At 42.0% G+C, this 15,848-nt stretch overlaps 1 protein-coding gene across 2 annotated transcripts in view; it reads right to left on the bottom strand.

The window, feature by feature from the left end:
• Nucleotides 1-242: 242 nt before the first annotated feature.
• RCOR1 (REST corepressor 1) overlaps nucleotides 243-15,848 on the bottom strand; it is a 164,332-nt gene continuing 148,726 nt past the window's right edge. For both annotated transcript variants that reach the window (XM_063118071.1, XM_063118072.1), the window contains exons 9-12: nucleotides 15,376-15,453; nucleotides 13,378-13,435; nucleotides 9,297-9,529; nucleotides 243-7,128 (exon numbers count right to left, since the gene is read on the bottom strand). In XM_063118071.1, coding sequence (XP_062974141.1) covers nucleotides 7,087-7,128; nucleotides 9,297-9,529; nucleotides 13,378-13,435; nucleotides 15,376-15,453 — 411 coding nt within the window. In that variant the 3' untranslated portion in view covers nucleotides 243-7,086. The remainder of the gene's footprint in view (nucleotides 7,129-9,296; nucleotides 9,530-13,377; nucleotides 13,436-15,375; nucleotides 15,454-15,848) is intronic.

Here is a 15,848-nt window from a genome sequence, read left to right as displayed (position 1 = left end):
CCGGGAGTAGGCAGGGACGATCCCTCCATTTTCCTGGGATAATCCTTAGGTGTAGAAAGGGCCCAAGTTACCTCTGACAACATGAGGGTAGAAGAAGGAAATCCCTCAACTGGATGGGTAATTCCAGCAACAGAACTCTCACTGCACTTCCATTGGGTGAGGTACCACAGTGTTGACGGACAAATACGACCCAATCCCATCCAGCTCGGAATGAGGAGGCTTTTAACACACATTGCATTACATAATGGCTTGATTTTTTTTAATTTCATGTCAGCAAACATTGGAAATCATAGAAGAATGAACTGTATAGATTTTCAGAAATGAATCGTGAACTCCCCTCCCTGTTACAATTCCTCTTACAGTAAATTGGTAATTCAAAGAGAGAGAAAAGTCCCCAAACTGTTACTTTTCAGTGGCTAAGCAGTTTTATAATTCTATGCACATTCATCACAGTAAGTGTGCTAAATAATAGGGCGGGGAGGGGGAGAACAGGCCCAAAAGAGAGAGAGAGAGAGAGAAAGAGAGAGAGAAGACATGGAAAATATTACTTACAACAGCATTATTACTACACACTTTAAAAAAAACAAAACCCTCCCCCAATGCATATTTTCTTATCACTTCAAAGGCTATACAGAATTGTATTATATTTGCAAACTTAACATTAAACATCATAAAATTTTGGAGAAGGGAAATCTTGTAAGCGGTCTATGAGAATTTAACAAAATTCATAAAATCTACATAGTGGAATACTATACACTCCAGTATAAATTTAAATTTGAGGAGAATATGAATGTAAACACTCATTAATATACAACATGCATAGACATATACTGACCTCTGTCTTCAGAACTGCATCTTCCGCTGTAATTGTGCTTTACTATCCACAGTGACATCAATCCAACAGGCACTGCTGATGTACAGCGGCTCCCTGTTCCAGGGATGCTTACAACCCAAGGGATTCTTGTACAAGCTCCATTGAACTCAATGGAGGCTATTCAGTGTGCCAGTGCATGGTGGATTGTGCCCAGAAAAAAAAGAAGCTGCATTGTTTCCAGGGAGTAGCAGAAAGGATACTTGGGGCTTAGGGCATTGCACAAGGTTACTGGATTTCAACCACCTAAACTAAGAAAATTGTGACTTTTGTTTATCATTAAAAATAGTGACACTCATTTTTAACCTTGCTGCAAGTCCACGCTAAATGCTTTAAAAATATAGAATCAGAAAAATTTCTGTCTCTTATGATTTTTTCTACTTTCCTAATTTTTGATGTGGTTTTTGCTTTGTTTTTTTAAATTATGAAGTCTTAACTACACTTAACTATGTAGTAAACAAGTCAGGGTAACGAAACAGTGATGTGGAAATGGGACCAAACTGAAGGTCAGAAAAAAGAGAAACCGAACAGAACCCAAATGGACAATTTTGCTCATCCCTACTCCTCCAACGTCACATGACAACTGTTTAGTTTCAAAAGGAGAAACTTCTTGCATGGGATTGGCTGCTGAAAGAAAACATGTAAACCTTCACCCTACAAGAATCACGCATGCCCCAAGCAAGCCGTCTACCAGTGTTTTCCAAATTGAGGCGGCTGGAATTTGAACCAAGCACCTTCTGATTGACATTTTTGGTACATCTTGCCATTAACTACTTGAGGTTGTAGAATGGAAGGGGAAAGGACAACAGATAGGACTACAGACAGTGGGAGCAGCGTGCTACCTGACTTCCGAGGAGGCACGCAGGACGGGTTGAGCATCAGGGCAGACAGTACACTGATCAGCAGACAGAGCTTAATCCCTTTCATATCTTCCTTCCATGTCTAGGGGTGTTCAACATGATCAGGAACCTGATTGTTCAGGGTTCCTGATCACACTGAAGACCCCCCACAGATGCTTACCTGTACATAGGAGGAGAGCACAATCACACTTTCCACTGAATGGATGGAGTGACATGGGAAGCAATCACACAAAGGTCAGAGGGATGGGGGCAGTGGGTGCAACCCTCTTCTCCCTCCACAAGTAAGGCCATGGCTAGACAAGGCTTATATCCTGGGATTGTCCCGGGATCATCCCTGTGCATCCAAATGACACACAGGGGATCCCGGGAGCAGGCAGGGACGACCTGCCTGGGATAATCCTTAGGTCTAGCTAAGGCCTAAGTAAACACATGGAACAAAGGTGTGAAAGGGGCTCATATATGGATTCAAATGCAAAAGAATGGGACTTTACTAAACAGTTTTTAAAATTCCTGAAATTACATATATCAGCCTTTACAGCTGCATTACCAGTTTAGCTACTGCTGAGCATATGACTGTACAATGTTGCCAGAAGCTGTTTAAACAATACACTTTATATGTTACATACATCACTTCCTTCCTTGGCTCTGGATTACAGATTTTTGCTGTGTTTCAGACCTGTTAAGATATAATATTCAAGTAACAAGATATTTTGATGAATAAAGTGTGTGTGTGTGTGTGTCAGCCAGGGGGTGGGGTTGGGGGGTAGGAGAACGAAAAATTTACTAGCATGTTACACAACTATATTTAAAAATTAAATAGAACAAATGTAAAAGTTTGGTGCATATACAATACATTTGTTAAGATTTCTAAAACTAAATGTTTTTTTTTTAAAAAAAGTACCACTTTTTTCATAGCGATACCATAGTTAATCACAATAACTTATACTTAGGAAGAAATAAAAATTTCCATCTTCCACAATATATATATATATATAATTTTAACATTCACATTAATAGTTTAAGGAAAACAAGATTTAAGTGAATTATTACATATTATGTAGTAATCTTATGGACCCTTCTAAATCAGAACACAGAGCCTCGCTTAAAATAACGCTTGAACAACAAAACAAAAAACAGTAAAAGCTAAATAATTTATTCTATTTCATAATGAAACAGTTGCAGGCATAATTCAATTAATGGGGGGGGGAATCAGTATTATTCTATTGTATTCATGTCTACAACAAGGTAGCAACGAGAAGGTGAGAGAATATACATAATTTATCTTCCTCATAGAGGGATTCTGTGCTGATTTCCACAGGGGATCAAGCCAAACCCCATCTTTTTCTGATCATATTGTTTGGTAGATTTACCAAAAGAGCAACATAACATATTTGCACTCAGAGCTAAACCACATGATCAGTAACCTTACGGCTGAATTGTGCCAATTCAGACTGCAGGTGGGGAATCAAATGTTAGAACTGTCACATATAATAATGAAAAATATGGCCCGATTCATCTATATTCTAGCAACAGTTCACCTAATTCACTTCTGCCTTTTTCAGCTTTGTCCTAGCAAACTCTTGGGGTTACATCCAATGGTGTCATTCTGCCAGCAAGCGGACCTTCTAGCTCACAGAAGGCACTACCACTCAATCTTTGGGGATCCCCTTCAACTCCGTCCCTGGTGCCTTCTGTATATGAGGGTCCCCTGTGTAGCATTTGGGGGTGGGGTGGGGGGCTCTAGGACCTGCTGGAGGAAGGAGAGGTGAGGAATTCAAGTTCCAGAAACTCCCTTCCAGCATGACATGGAATCGAATGTTAAGCAAGTTAGTAAAAGTATCTCAGAAAGAAGAAAATGAAATAAGTCTTGTTTATGGAGTTCAAAGTAATAAGGAAGGAGGAAAGAAGCTAATTATAAATCTGCTTTAGGAAATCTACACATCAGAATAAATATTACCTTAGGTCATGGCTTGTTTGAAATAATTTAGAAGTATTTAGAAATTTCTCTCTTGATTGTTCAGTATAAATTATCAATGCAATAGGTTTCACACTTTCAGTTTCCAACTAAGGTTGGCCTAAGTCAGACCTCCCTAATGTGGCACCCTCCTGATGTGATGGACTACAATCCCTACATTCTGCTAAAGCAGATGTGACTCTGTTATCCAAAACATCTGGAGGGTACGACACTGGGAATGGCTGTTCTTAAATATTGTACGTGTAATCCCACCTACAGGAGCCGTCTGTGACAGAGTGTTACCCCTTGGAAATGTTCTCTACATATTCAAACTTAGCACGTCAGGAAGAAGGTTTAGCCGTAGCCTCCTCCCTAACATCAGTATGTTCTACGTTCAGATATATTTTTAACAAAATTGGAGGATAGCTTTCAAATATCCAATATTCATATATTCAAACCCCTCCCATTTGCAGACTAATATGGTACAGTCCGGTAATATATACATCACGTAAAGCAATGATCACACATTTTAGCTCTCCGTGGCTTTGAGGCAGATCATTCAAGCCATATCCATCTGGCTCTCATATCCTTTGCTAATTTAATATAAAACATTTACATAGAAATATTTCTAATTTCATAAAATTGCACACTGCCTAGTATTGTGGCTGGATTTTGTTTTTGTTTAAAAAACCCCATCAGTTTACCCTCCCCCTCCCCAAAATGACGAGTGGCATCCCAAACCCATATCCTTAACACATGATTAAAACATGCCGATTAAAACATCACAGCACTTGGAAGAAACTACTCATTATATAAATTTCCCTGGCAGGAAGCAGAGTCGATTTAACACACATAGGCTAGGATTTAAAAACAAACAAAAGAAAAACAGTTCCCAGAGCTGGTAATCTGGTTCAGATATCACAGGCACAAGAAGGTGTCACTTAGGAGTTAATTAAGAAGGGGGACAATAATTTTATCATTTGCATGCTTTAATTTCTCTGTTTCGTATTAGACTAGCTGGCTTGTTTCCATTGTTGTCTTTCAGCCTCCTCCAACTTGTTGTCCTCCAGATGGGTTGGATTGCAACTCCCAATGGCCATCCAGTATGGGAATGATGGGAACTGCAATACAACCCACCTGCAAGGGACCAGATTGGAGAAAGCTATTGTATGCTTTACTGCTTTGTACTGCTTTAGGGTGGATTCCTGCATTGAGCAGGGGGTTGGACTCGATGGCCTTGTAGGCCCCTTCCAACTCCGCTATTCTATGATTCTATGTAATTATTGGATTATAACTTCCTCTCTTTTTTTAGTTCTTTTTACCCTGGATAAAACAACAGGCTCTTGACTTCTACATGTAATATTCAGGAAATTGCTATGAAGATGGAAGCAAATCCTGTTTAAAAGGTATTTCCATGTGGCTAGACATAACTTTGACTTTAGGGGCTGTTCATGAGCCTCTAAGCTAGCTTTCCCCAACCTGGTAAACTTTGGATGTGTTGGACTCCAGCTCCCATCCATCACCATGCTGGCTGGGGTTGATGAAAGTTGTAATCCAAATGTCTGGAGGGCACTAAGTTGGGGGATGTTGCTCTAATGAATAATGTCAAAATGGGCGGGTGCTTGGGCTATTGCTATATAGTATAGTAACTGGGAGTGGCCACCCACAAATGTCTACCAGCTGACTACCATCTTCCCCTGGCTTCAGCTTCTCATGCATAGTGGAAATTAGCCAAAATATTTTTAAAAAAGCTTCAGAGCTACTTAAGTTCACAGGAGAGGTTGATGTAGTAGACTAATGCAGATTCATATGGGATAAGCCACCAGTAGTGTTTCAACTCTGTGTGTGTGTATAAATATAATTATTAAAATGGAAGGTACAGAGCCATTTACATTACCTCAGGAAACAGAGTTATGACTGGACATTCCTCCCCTCCTCCTGTGGTATAGTTGTGGTGGTGTTTGGTATCCCAAACTAAGCATGAATTAAGGTTGCAAAATTTGATTCACTTTAATTTGATAGATGTTAATAGGTGTGGGTCAATTTTAGTTGGTGAAGGCGAACTTTAAATTAATGGGGCTGAGAGAGAAGAGCTCAACTTTTTTTTGAAGTTTTTACCCTAATATGATACACAATAAACAAAAGTATGAAATATCACTTTTCAGCTACAACAGTCTTCCCCAATCCAGTGCCCTGCAGAGGTGTTGGACTACAACACCCATAGTCCAACACCTCTGGAGGGTGCCAGGTTGGGGAAGGCTGTGTAAGAATAATATTAAAAAGAGCTTCAGGGGTGGGAACAAGGAGAATAAAATACAGGGCAGGAAGATGGCTCTGGAATCTCCTCTGTGTAAATTTAAGGACTGAAATTTTAAGGACTGAAACTCCCTTTTCTAAGTTTGCCATCTGCTGCTGCAATGCCATGGCTAAGCTCCCATCCAGGCAAGCAATTTGCAGCCTCCATTCATTCCAAAGAGGGAAGAGGCCTTACTTTAAGAAGAGAAGAATACCTTCCAGATGCAAAAGAATTCCCACATAGAAAAAACTGCTGCTCTGCCTTAATTCCCTAGATGGTCAAACAAACTCACCTGTATTGAGTTTGGATAATGCAAGTACGCCAAATGCCGTGTATGTGTGTGTGTATTATTTCAAAGCAGGTTACAGGCTGCGCATCCCTTTTGCACTAAATAAAAAGGCCCATTACAATAATTATAATAATCATAAAAATCACAATTAAAATCGGCGAGCTTTCTAAAAAGGAGTTGGACACAGCCACGAGGAGAGAACCGTACTCCTACCGTTTGCAGCCATGAAATAATATGTCCCCATCGTTTCCCCTGACTTCAGAGAAACTGGTGTATGCACAACACTTTTCTTATCAGAGAGCTCACCCGTGAACAGAAAAAGTCACCTTATGAATAATGATTACATCAGAAAGAAAGCCAAAATCACACAAGGCCATATAGAAATACATACTAATACCCTATTAGGTAAGTTTTAGAAATGCCCCTGCTGTCAGGAGGTAACTTCAGAGCAGGAGAAAGAGAAGGAAGGTTGTCTGATTGTGGTTTAACACACCGGTGTGTAGATGGTTCAAGGAGTAGCTGAGTAAAATGGGTCGTCGTTGAAAACCGAGAACTTGTTCGAGGAATTGCAGAAGTGTCAGTGGCGGCGGTAGGGAGGACTGAGGAGAAAATTAAGGCAAATATAGCACAGGAGCAGAAGCGTTTGCCTTTTGTTTGTGATCTGTTGTTTCTCTCTCCCCCTTTTTTCTTTTTTTGGTAATAGCTGCTTGTCCACAGAGATATGATGCAGATGGCTGTCTGAGGTTTTGCTAATACCTGATATCGTGGGTAACACAGTAGTCAAAACATAAAATTGTTCCCGGCTACCTGAGTTTCTCATGAAGCAGATGCATATCTGACATCCAAAACGGAAGTAGCCTGGAGGAAGAGAAGAGAAAGGTGGTGGTGGTAAGAAAAAATCGAAAAAATCAGAAAACATTACATGCACATTCCAAGCCTCTTTTCCATCCCCAAGGAAACAAAGATAGCAGAAGCGCCCCCTCCCCACAAAAAAGAAAAACCCACAGACCGCTAACGTGAGAGCAAGGAGTCAGCTGTTACTCTCTGCTCATACCCTTCATTCATGGATTTCTCAGTCAATAAACAAACAGAGTTGCTGAACCATGAAGCGCTATTGCCACCGTCGTCAGCCGTGTAACATTCAGCGAAACGTTGCTATTGGAAACCCGGAGTTATTAAGAAACCTGGACCAGTAAGCTGGCCTGAAATGGAAGCTGTAAAAGTTGAGCCTAATACTTTCTCCTGAAAAATAAGAGAAGTGCTATGGCATGGGTCCTCTGGGGACGTTTCCCACAGCTTCAGAACATCAGCATTAAAAAGGGGGTGGGGGAATGGGGGTGGGTGGGTCCATAGCTGTTCTGATTCCTCAATTTAGGGGACTCTGAACAGGGTTCCACCACCTCACTAAGGAAATGCTTACACCTCCCAGAATAAAAGTATACCTTGCTCAAGCAAGCCACCATAACAGTTGCTATTTGCACAAGAACATGTGTAAACTAATGGATTTTCACAGTTTAGTTTATAAAAAACAAACCAATACATCTAAAGTCAGGCGAGTACTATGACCCATCCTTGTTATATGTCGTACAGTTTACATAATCTCCCAGATAAGGTGGCACAGAAAACTCCTGTTGAGCAAAGGTTCAGAATCAGACCTGGGGTTCAAGATACGGCTGCACCAAACATTCTCACGAGATTTTTTTCAGCACAATTGCAGGGTGGGAGGGCCAAAGAGTGACAGAGAGATACAAATAGGGTGGAGAGCTTCTGATGACTTTTGGAGGTGGGGAACTTGTTTATTTTTTGAACAGTCAGAGACAGTAGGACCATCACAGGCTTATTTTTCATTTATTTACTGCATTTCTATACTGCCCAATAACCGAAACTCTCAGAGCAGTTCACAGGGTGTTGTTTTTTTTAATTCTTCCCACCCCACTTCTCAGGGGTGGTGGTGGGGGGCATCTTTCCTCAATGTGTCTGAGGAAGGCCCCTAAGTGTAGCAGCCTTCCTCAGATGCATTGTGGGGCGAGATAGCTGCAAAGGCAGAGGATCTGCTCTGGGAAAGTGGAGACAAAAACTATTTAAAAGGAACATGTTTATAAAGAAGCCTCTGACTTTGCTGTTGCCTCCGACTGCTAAATAGGTATGTTCCTGCTCGAGAAAGCAATCTCAATTTTTCAATCCCATGCTCAAATGTGTCCTAAGTTGTAACCACCTTTCAGAACAATTGTTGAAAAGCAGGCTATAATTGCCAAATAAATAAATAAATAAATAAATTTATCCAGGTGATCAATTTGTAATATACCTGGGTCAAGCTCATTTAGGCCTATGTGGGATAAGTTCTGATTCTAAGCCAAGAGCACAGTAATCAATCCATATGTAATATGTGAAGCAGCGAAGCCTTTCTGCATTGGGGGTGCAGGGGAGAGAGCCATTCCCTTCCCTGATTAAGCGCAGTCCAGTAACTAAGGTGTGTTCTGCCTGCAAAAACAAGGATTCTCGGGGGATCTGATACTGGCTTTTTAAAAGCACTGTGGACTGAGATGTTTACAAGCCAATTCTCATGTTAGTATTTTGAACAAACAGCTCAAACGATGTGCATGAGAACCCTTGGAAGCACTGCAGTTGTTTAATAACAGTAATTTTTAAAAAATATAGCAACCCAAAGACAAATTGGTTTTCAAATGTGATTACAGTAAGTAAGATGCAGGCCAACACTACAGGGTATAATTTTGTCATACACTATCTTTCTTGTGTTTGTTTGTTTTTACAGTAGACCAAACTTTAGTTTGATTTTGCAGACTTCGAGATCGTTCTCAGAATCACTGAATAGTTGACAACATCTAAACATACCAAAACCAAAGGCAGTTAATTTTTAATACATGACTGGCCAGCTTTCAAACAGCACGGCTAAGCAATAATGCTATCCCCAAAAAAAGAGTTGGTCTTGCCAAACAAATAATCATCCAGGTTTGACAAGTAAATGAAGACTGACCTCAAGTAAAAAGAAATAAAAAACCCAATACCTCTTCTTCTTCTTCAGACACTTTAATGGTATTATTATCAGGGGATTTTACAGGTTTCTGTGTATTGGTTCCATTCGTCTCCTCTTTGCCATGTTCTGCTTCCCATTCCTGTAGGACTTCGTCGATGTTAAAACGCCGCCGGTAATTTACAAAAAAGTTTTTCACTTGCACCACGGATTTGTTTCCAATCACATCAGAGATTGCTTGAAAGTCACGTCCGTATTTCCTGATGGCTACAAAAGAAAAACAGGTGGACAAGTTGTACCAGTGCAAAGATTAAAGGTTCACAACCCTCAAACTAGCATTGTTTCCTATGTTATAGTTCCGTCCTGCTCCTTCTCTAGGAAGCTCATAGCAGTATGCGTTCATCCCCTTTGTATTCTCATAACCACCCTCTGAGGCATGCCAAGCTGAGAGGGAATGATTGGCTCAAGATTGCATTGCTATTTTTGGTAATTTTGGCCTTGCCTCCTTTGCTTTGGCCCTGCCCATCACTGGGATGTGCCTCCCAGTGATGGACACATTCTCCCAAACTGAATTCAGTCCCTAGCTTCATAGATCCAGGTCTCTGGTCCTAGTCCAACAGTCTTCCCAAACCTAGTGCTCGCCAGATATGCCTGCCATTTCTAGACAGCACAGCCATCAGCCATGCCCGGCTGGGTATGCTAGGCGTTGCACTCCAAAACATCTGGAAAGCACCAGGTTGGGGGGAGTCTGCTTTAGCAGCATGCCAGCTGCTGTGGCTTGCTGCAGCATGATTCTTTCCAACATTGGAGGTATTGTTGATTTTGTTTTACTGGAATTGCTGGGAAGACTATTGAGAAATTCCTTGCCCACCTCTCTCAAAACAATACAGGATGTCTTATCATGAAATCCCAAGTGATGAACAACTGAAAATGTTTAATAAGTAATTAACAACTGGAAAATGTAAATAAGGAAAAAGTAGCAATTGTATTAAAAGGAAGGCATTCAAAGACACAAGCAGGTTCACAATGAATTCTGGGTTAACTGGCATCAGAAACAATTGTGAAGATGACCTGGGTCAGGGGTATTGAACCTCAGGCATGTGGGCTAAATGTGGCCCAACAGAGATCCCTATCTGGCCCTCTAGGGTTCCCCAGATGGCCAGCCCCACTCTGTCCTGTTCCCACCCCCTTCCTCCCAGTTGCTTGTTTGTAGATTTCTGGCTTTTGCACATTTCCCCCCATTCTAAAAGGTTGAAATGCCTCTTCTACAGCTAAGAGCTTTAAGCTAATTTTTTTGGTAATTTTGGCCCTGCCTCCTTTGCCTTGGACCTGCCCACCACTGGAATGTGCCTCCAGAGAGCATCTCCAAAACTGAATTCAGCCCTCAGGCTGAAAGAGGTTCGACAGCCCTCACCTGGATGGTATTCAAAGAGAAAATGCTGAGTGAAAGCCGCATCACTTGGGTCAATATGTTATCTGAATAATGGACAGGTGAGACACAGGGTCAAAGGTGTCCTCAAATTTTGATTAAGGAATTATCTTCTCAAAGCTATGATTCAGAATTGATCTATCTGGCCTGAAAAGTATTCGTTTGAGCATTTTTTGTACATTTTTTAAAGAATGTTTAAAAAGAATTAGATAATTAAGACTGGGAGCTCCAATTTATGGGAAAATAGAAAATATTAGCAATGTGGTAATCTCTATAGAAAATGGTATAAGTATGTGTTGCTTTTGGAATGAGAAAGCTTCTTCCTGGAAGCTCACCAGGGTTTTGTATCTGTCAGAGATGAATAGGAAACTTATACTTAGGAAATACTATTTCCTGTTAAGCTACGGAAATTTAAGAATCTAGCAATGCTCCAAAGTACTATTTATCTATGCAACATGTTATATTTTGATGCAGTAAGTATATATTTTAATAAAATGAAAAATGATCAAAATATTTTCCCTTAATAATTCCTGTTAGTCACCTAGAACAATTTTTGTGTATGGTTTGTTTGAAGTGTATTAAGCAGTTAGAGATACTTCACTGGCTTCCTAAATACTATAGTTAGAACTATAGTTAGAAAACACTCAGCAAAGACCAAATCTGTAACATCTGTGTCAGTGAATGGAATCTGTGAATGAAAAATGATGGGATGGTTGGGGAATTAAATATAGGACAGCTTGTGCCGACAATACTTTGACAGCACTGCATTAAATACGTGGTAGAGAAGTCGGAATGAGATGGGGAAGGGGTGGAGAAGTGGATTAACTAGGTATGAATGGAATGAATGAACCCCATCTCAATGGTCAGGCAACAGTAAACAAAACTTAAAAGTCAGACAAAAGATTTAAGAGATACATCCAGCGCCATGTGTATTCTGAATTTTTAAAAATGCACCAAGAAAAGTAAAACTCTGCAACCTGTATATATTTCATTTATTTATTTCCAATCCTTTTTATCCCGCTTTTCTATTTCAGATAATAAGAATTTAGGGTTCTCAAAATGATTAATCACTCAAAATTATTAAAAATAGAAACAAAGAAGACTTAAAACATAGGGCAAAATCCAGCATAGGTCTTACTTAAAGTAGAGCCATTGAAATGAACGGGACTTAAGTTAGTCATGATTTATGTTGGATTTTAGCCGAAGGAAGCTTCCTCTTTCTGAGTCAGACTCTTGGTCCAGCTAGCCCAGTTTTGTCGACACTGACTGGCAGCAGCTCTCCAAGGTTTCAGGCAGGAGTCTTTCCTAGCCCTAACAGGAGATGCCACAGACTGAACCTGGGGCCTTCGGCATGCATAGCAGGTGCTCTACCACTGCGCTACGGTCCATCTCTTACTTTTTTTAAAAAAAAAAAATCAAACACAGGTTAGAACTTAAAACAGCACAACAAGCACGTGTATACATTTTGCCTGTTTTGCAAAAGGAGCGTGGGAAGTATGAGGCATGTGGGTGGGGCTAGTAAGTCCAACAAAACTCTCCTCCCCTCTCCCAGCAAATTGTGCGATGCGTCAGGCATCAATGATCTTGCATCTGGCATTCGGGCAGGGATAGAGCCAGAACCGGGCCATAATGGAACAGCTTCAGCTGTAGCTTGTAAACGTATATCACGCTTGAGACTTTCAGGAAAATAGTAAGTAGGAATGTAGATAAATTCTTTATTGGGTCGATGAGGAAGTTCTCTGTCATGTATCCATAAAGGGTCACCCTCCAATAGACGGCCTTTCTCCTGTATAGGCTGAACCAGTAAGAACATAAGAAGAGCCCTGCTGGATCAGACCATCAAGTCCAGCACTCTGTTCACACAGTGGCCAACCAGCTGTCGACCAGAGACCAACAAAGCAGGACATGGTGCAACAACACCCTCCCGCCCATGTTCCCCAGCAACTGGTGGATGTTCTGAGGGGAAGGCCTTGCTTACTACACCCCAGGCTACTGGGTTTAGTTTGGCCATGGTGTGGAGGGTCTTCTCACTTGTGCTGCCCACCATGTGGAAAGATCTCCCCTCTGAGATCAGGTGGGCTCCTATTGAGTGTGCTTCTACCAATGTCTTCAAATAGGGGACGTCAGAAACTACATCTCCAGATGTTTTGGACTTCAACTCCCAGCATTCCTCACCACCGGCCACATTGGCAGGGGCTTCTGGGAGTTGAAGTCAAAAAGATCTACCTTCTGCCCACCCCTGACTGAAAGCGCATGTGTTGACTCATGTGTTTCCTTGGCCTCTGGCATTGTCAGCTACCCCCTGATTATCTTAATAAGATTTAATAAGGCTTAAGATTTAATAAGATTTAATAAGATTTAATAAGGCTTAATAAGGCTCTCCCACACTAGAGGCATTCAAGAGGCAGCTGGACAACCATCTGTCAGGGATGCTTTAGGGTGGATTCCTGCATTGAGCAGGGGGTTGGACTCGATGGCCTTGTAGGCCCCTTCCAACTCTGCTATTCTATGATTCTATGATTTTTATTGTTTCATCACCGTTTTATTGACAATTAGTTGTACTATACCTTGTTATGATTTTATCTTGTAAACCGCTTTGAGATTTATAAAAAATGAAAAGCGGTATAGAATTCCTCCGAAATAAATAAATGAATAAATACGTAAACGGAGATTTGCAGTACCATACCTTGAACAGCAAGAAGCTGCTCGTCTGTGGTCCAGCGTGCATTAAATTTCAGTGTAACCTAGGAGTCACAAAATAAATAAATGGAATCATTTACTTAAGTAACAGATCTGCTCTCAAACCCCAGCCTGACAACGGTATACAAATGAATACAGTGAACAAATTGCTTGTGCCAGAAGAAGCAAACGTTCATTTGTTAAATAGAGGCTGCATTATTCCTCTCAGCATGTTTCCCCCCCCTTCAAAATCTCTTCAGTTAAATGGGAGAAGCAATTCATTATTTAGTTAATAACAACAATGAGTTAATGGCAAGAGGAAAGAAGGAGAGAGCAAAAGGGGCAGCCAGGTGATGTAAGCACAGGCTTGGATGCAGGGCTCCGAGTTTCGGCTGGCCTTGACAGCCGAACCAAAATTTGAGGGCACTTGGAGGACTTTGCCTTTTGCTGTGTTTCTGACCTGGAATGTGTCCTTCTCCCCCGTTCTGGCTCCCGCATTTGAGGTGGGGTGGGGGTCTGGGAACACCCCTGCAGTTCCAGTGGGCCTCAGAGGAGCTCAAGAGGGCAGCCGCAGCCCAGGGCAACTGGCAGGGACAACCCCCACCCTCTCCTTCAGCTCCAGATTTCGTCAGGCTTCCTCTCAAGCACCAGGCAGCTCATTTTGACACTGGGCCACCAAACGCCTCGGCAGCTCAGGGCCAAAACCACAACCTCCTGCACTCCGAAATGCAGTGTAATGCAGGAATGGATGCTGCCTCCTTCCCAGCTCCACGTGGAAGGGGTGGAGCTCCTCTGGTCATGTTTGGCGTAGGGTGATGGTCCTCATCATGGGCATGCATAAGGAGCAGAAACATGGACCCCCAAGTGACACCCATTTGTATTTACTACGGACATATGGAATGGGAAATTATAGGTGGAAAAATAAGGCACTGGGAAAAATTCCACTCCCTCATCACTGGGAAAGCTCTAAGCAATCCACCTCCTCTGATAAAGACTGGACGGCGAGAACTGAGGCCTTATGAATCCCTCCATCTAGTCCAATCCTCCCAAGCTCCACTTTCCTTGCAGTGTGTGACTTAACTCCTTGGCAGTCTCCCTTTCTCCTCCATTCTGTGGCCTCCTGCCTAGTGCACTCCCTGGACCACTGAGCAGGCACAGTGGAGCAGGAAGTACTTGACTCCTCAGGCAAACTGAGCTTGGAGGAAGCTGTGTGTGAGGGTCCTGGATTGGGTTCCCTCGGCTCCTGACCAGTAGCCTCAGGTTCAGTATCAGGAACCCTATTCAGTTCTTTAGCTAGTGCTACAACAGCCTTGGGCTTGGGTGGCCCATCCTCCACAGGTTCTGAGCTCAAGGCTGAGGTCATGACAATAAACCCACAGTACTTTGTCCACCCCAACATTATGCCCACAAGCATGGTTCTGCCCCTGACCTCCATATGTTGAGAGAAGGACTGAAGAGGGAGATGGCTGTACTTATGAGCCAGGTTCGTAAACCATGGTTTGATCCTAGCTTGTTGAAACAAACCATCATTTAAACTAACCAGAGTTACCCAAGCTTCTGATGTAGCACAGAGCCCTGGCTAGTGAGAAGTAGAAGCAGGTGCTTCTGATCTCCTCTTCACAGTTATGCCAAAGGAAGGGCAGGGAGGGGGGAAACATGCAAGTCAAAGGCTCGTTACCTTCCCCAACCGGTGTGCCTCCAGATGTGTTGGGACTGCAACTCTCATAATTTCCAGGTAGCATGGCCACTGCAATCTAACACATCTGGAGAGCACTAGGTTGGAGGAAACTATCATAGTGCGAAACCTTGCTTTAGCATTACATGCAAAAAAAGCCAGGTCTCTCTCTCTCTCTGAACACACGCTGGCAGAGTCATTAACCTTGATGAGGCCCAGGGTCCCAAGACAGCAGGTAAGAAATCACCAAGGTTCCACCCCCATCCACACCACCTTTTGTAAGCTTGAGAAAAGAGGGAAACACCATGTTCCACTAGCATGCAAACTTACCTCTGGTAGCCTAAATTGTTCTACACCACCATCGAGTTTCTCTTTCAGAGCACTGTTTGTTTGCTTGATATTTTGAATCTGAAAAGAAAGGCTCTTTTACCAATACAGATAACAGCCAAAGCACCATTTCCTTTAGAAAAAAAGCCCCTCTGCAAGTTCCCTGCAACACTTTCTCCTTTCTCTAAAACCTCCCTCACACCCACCCCAGATCTGTTATTTTTGTCACTGCTGCTCTGAGAACTGCAGTTTCCTCCAGAGCTGAAAGATTCCAAGGAAGAAATGAGAACTTTAATTTAATGGGCATGCCTGTGCAAGATCTAAGCTTTTCTAAGGCTTCTAAGATATATCTATATCTATATCTAAGAGAATGGTTAAAATTGAGGCGTGCAGGTCAGGCGGATTCTTTGAGACAGTTCAAAGGCCACAAGTCTCACTAGGGAATAATTGGAGAAATATCACTTGGCCTTTGAATT

The sequence above is a fragment of the Elgaria multicarinata genome, chromosome 2 (genome assembly GCF_023053635.1).
Source record: "Elgaria multicarinata webbii isolate HBS135686 ecotype San Diego chromosome 2, rElgMul1.1.pri, whole genome shotgun sequence".
NCBI classification, from domain to species: domain Eukaryota; kingdom Metazoa; phylum Chordata; class Lepidosauria; order Squamata; family Anguidae; genus Elgaria; species Elgaria multicarinata.
Note: the sequence above shows the minus strand (reverse complement) of the source record. Positions and strands in the feature narration are given on the sequence as shown.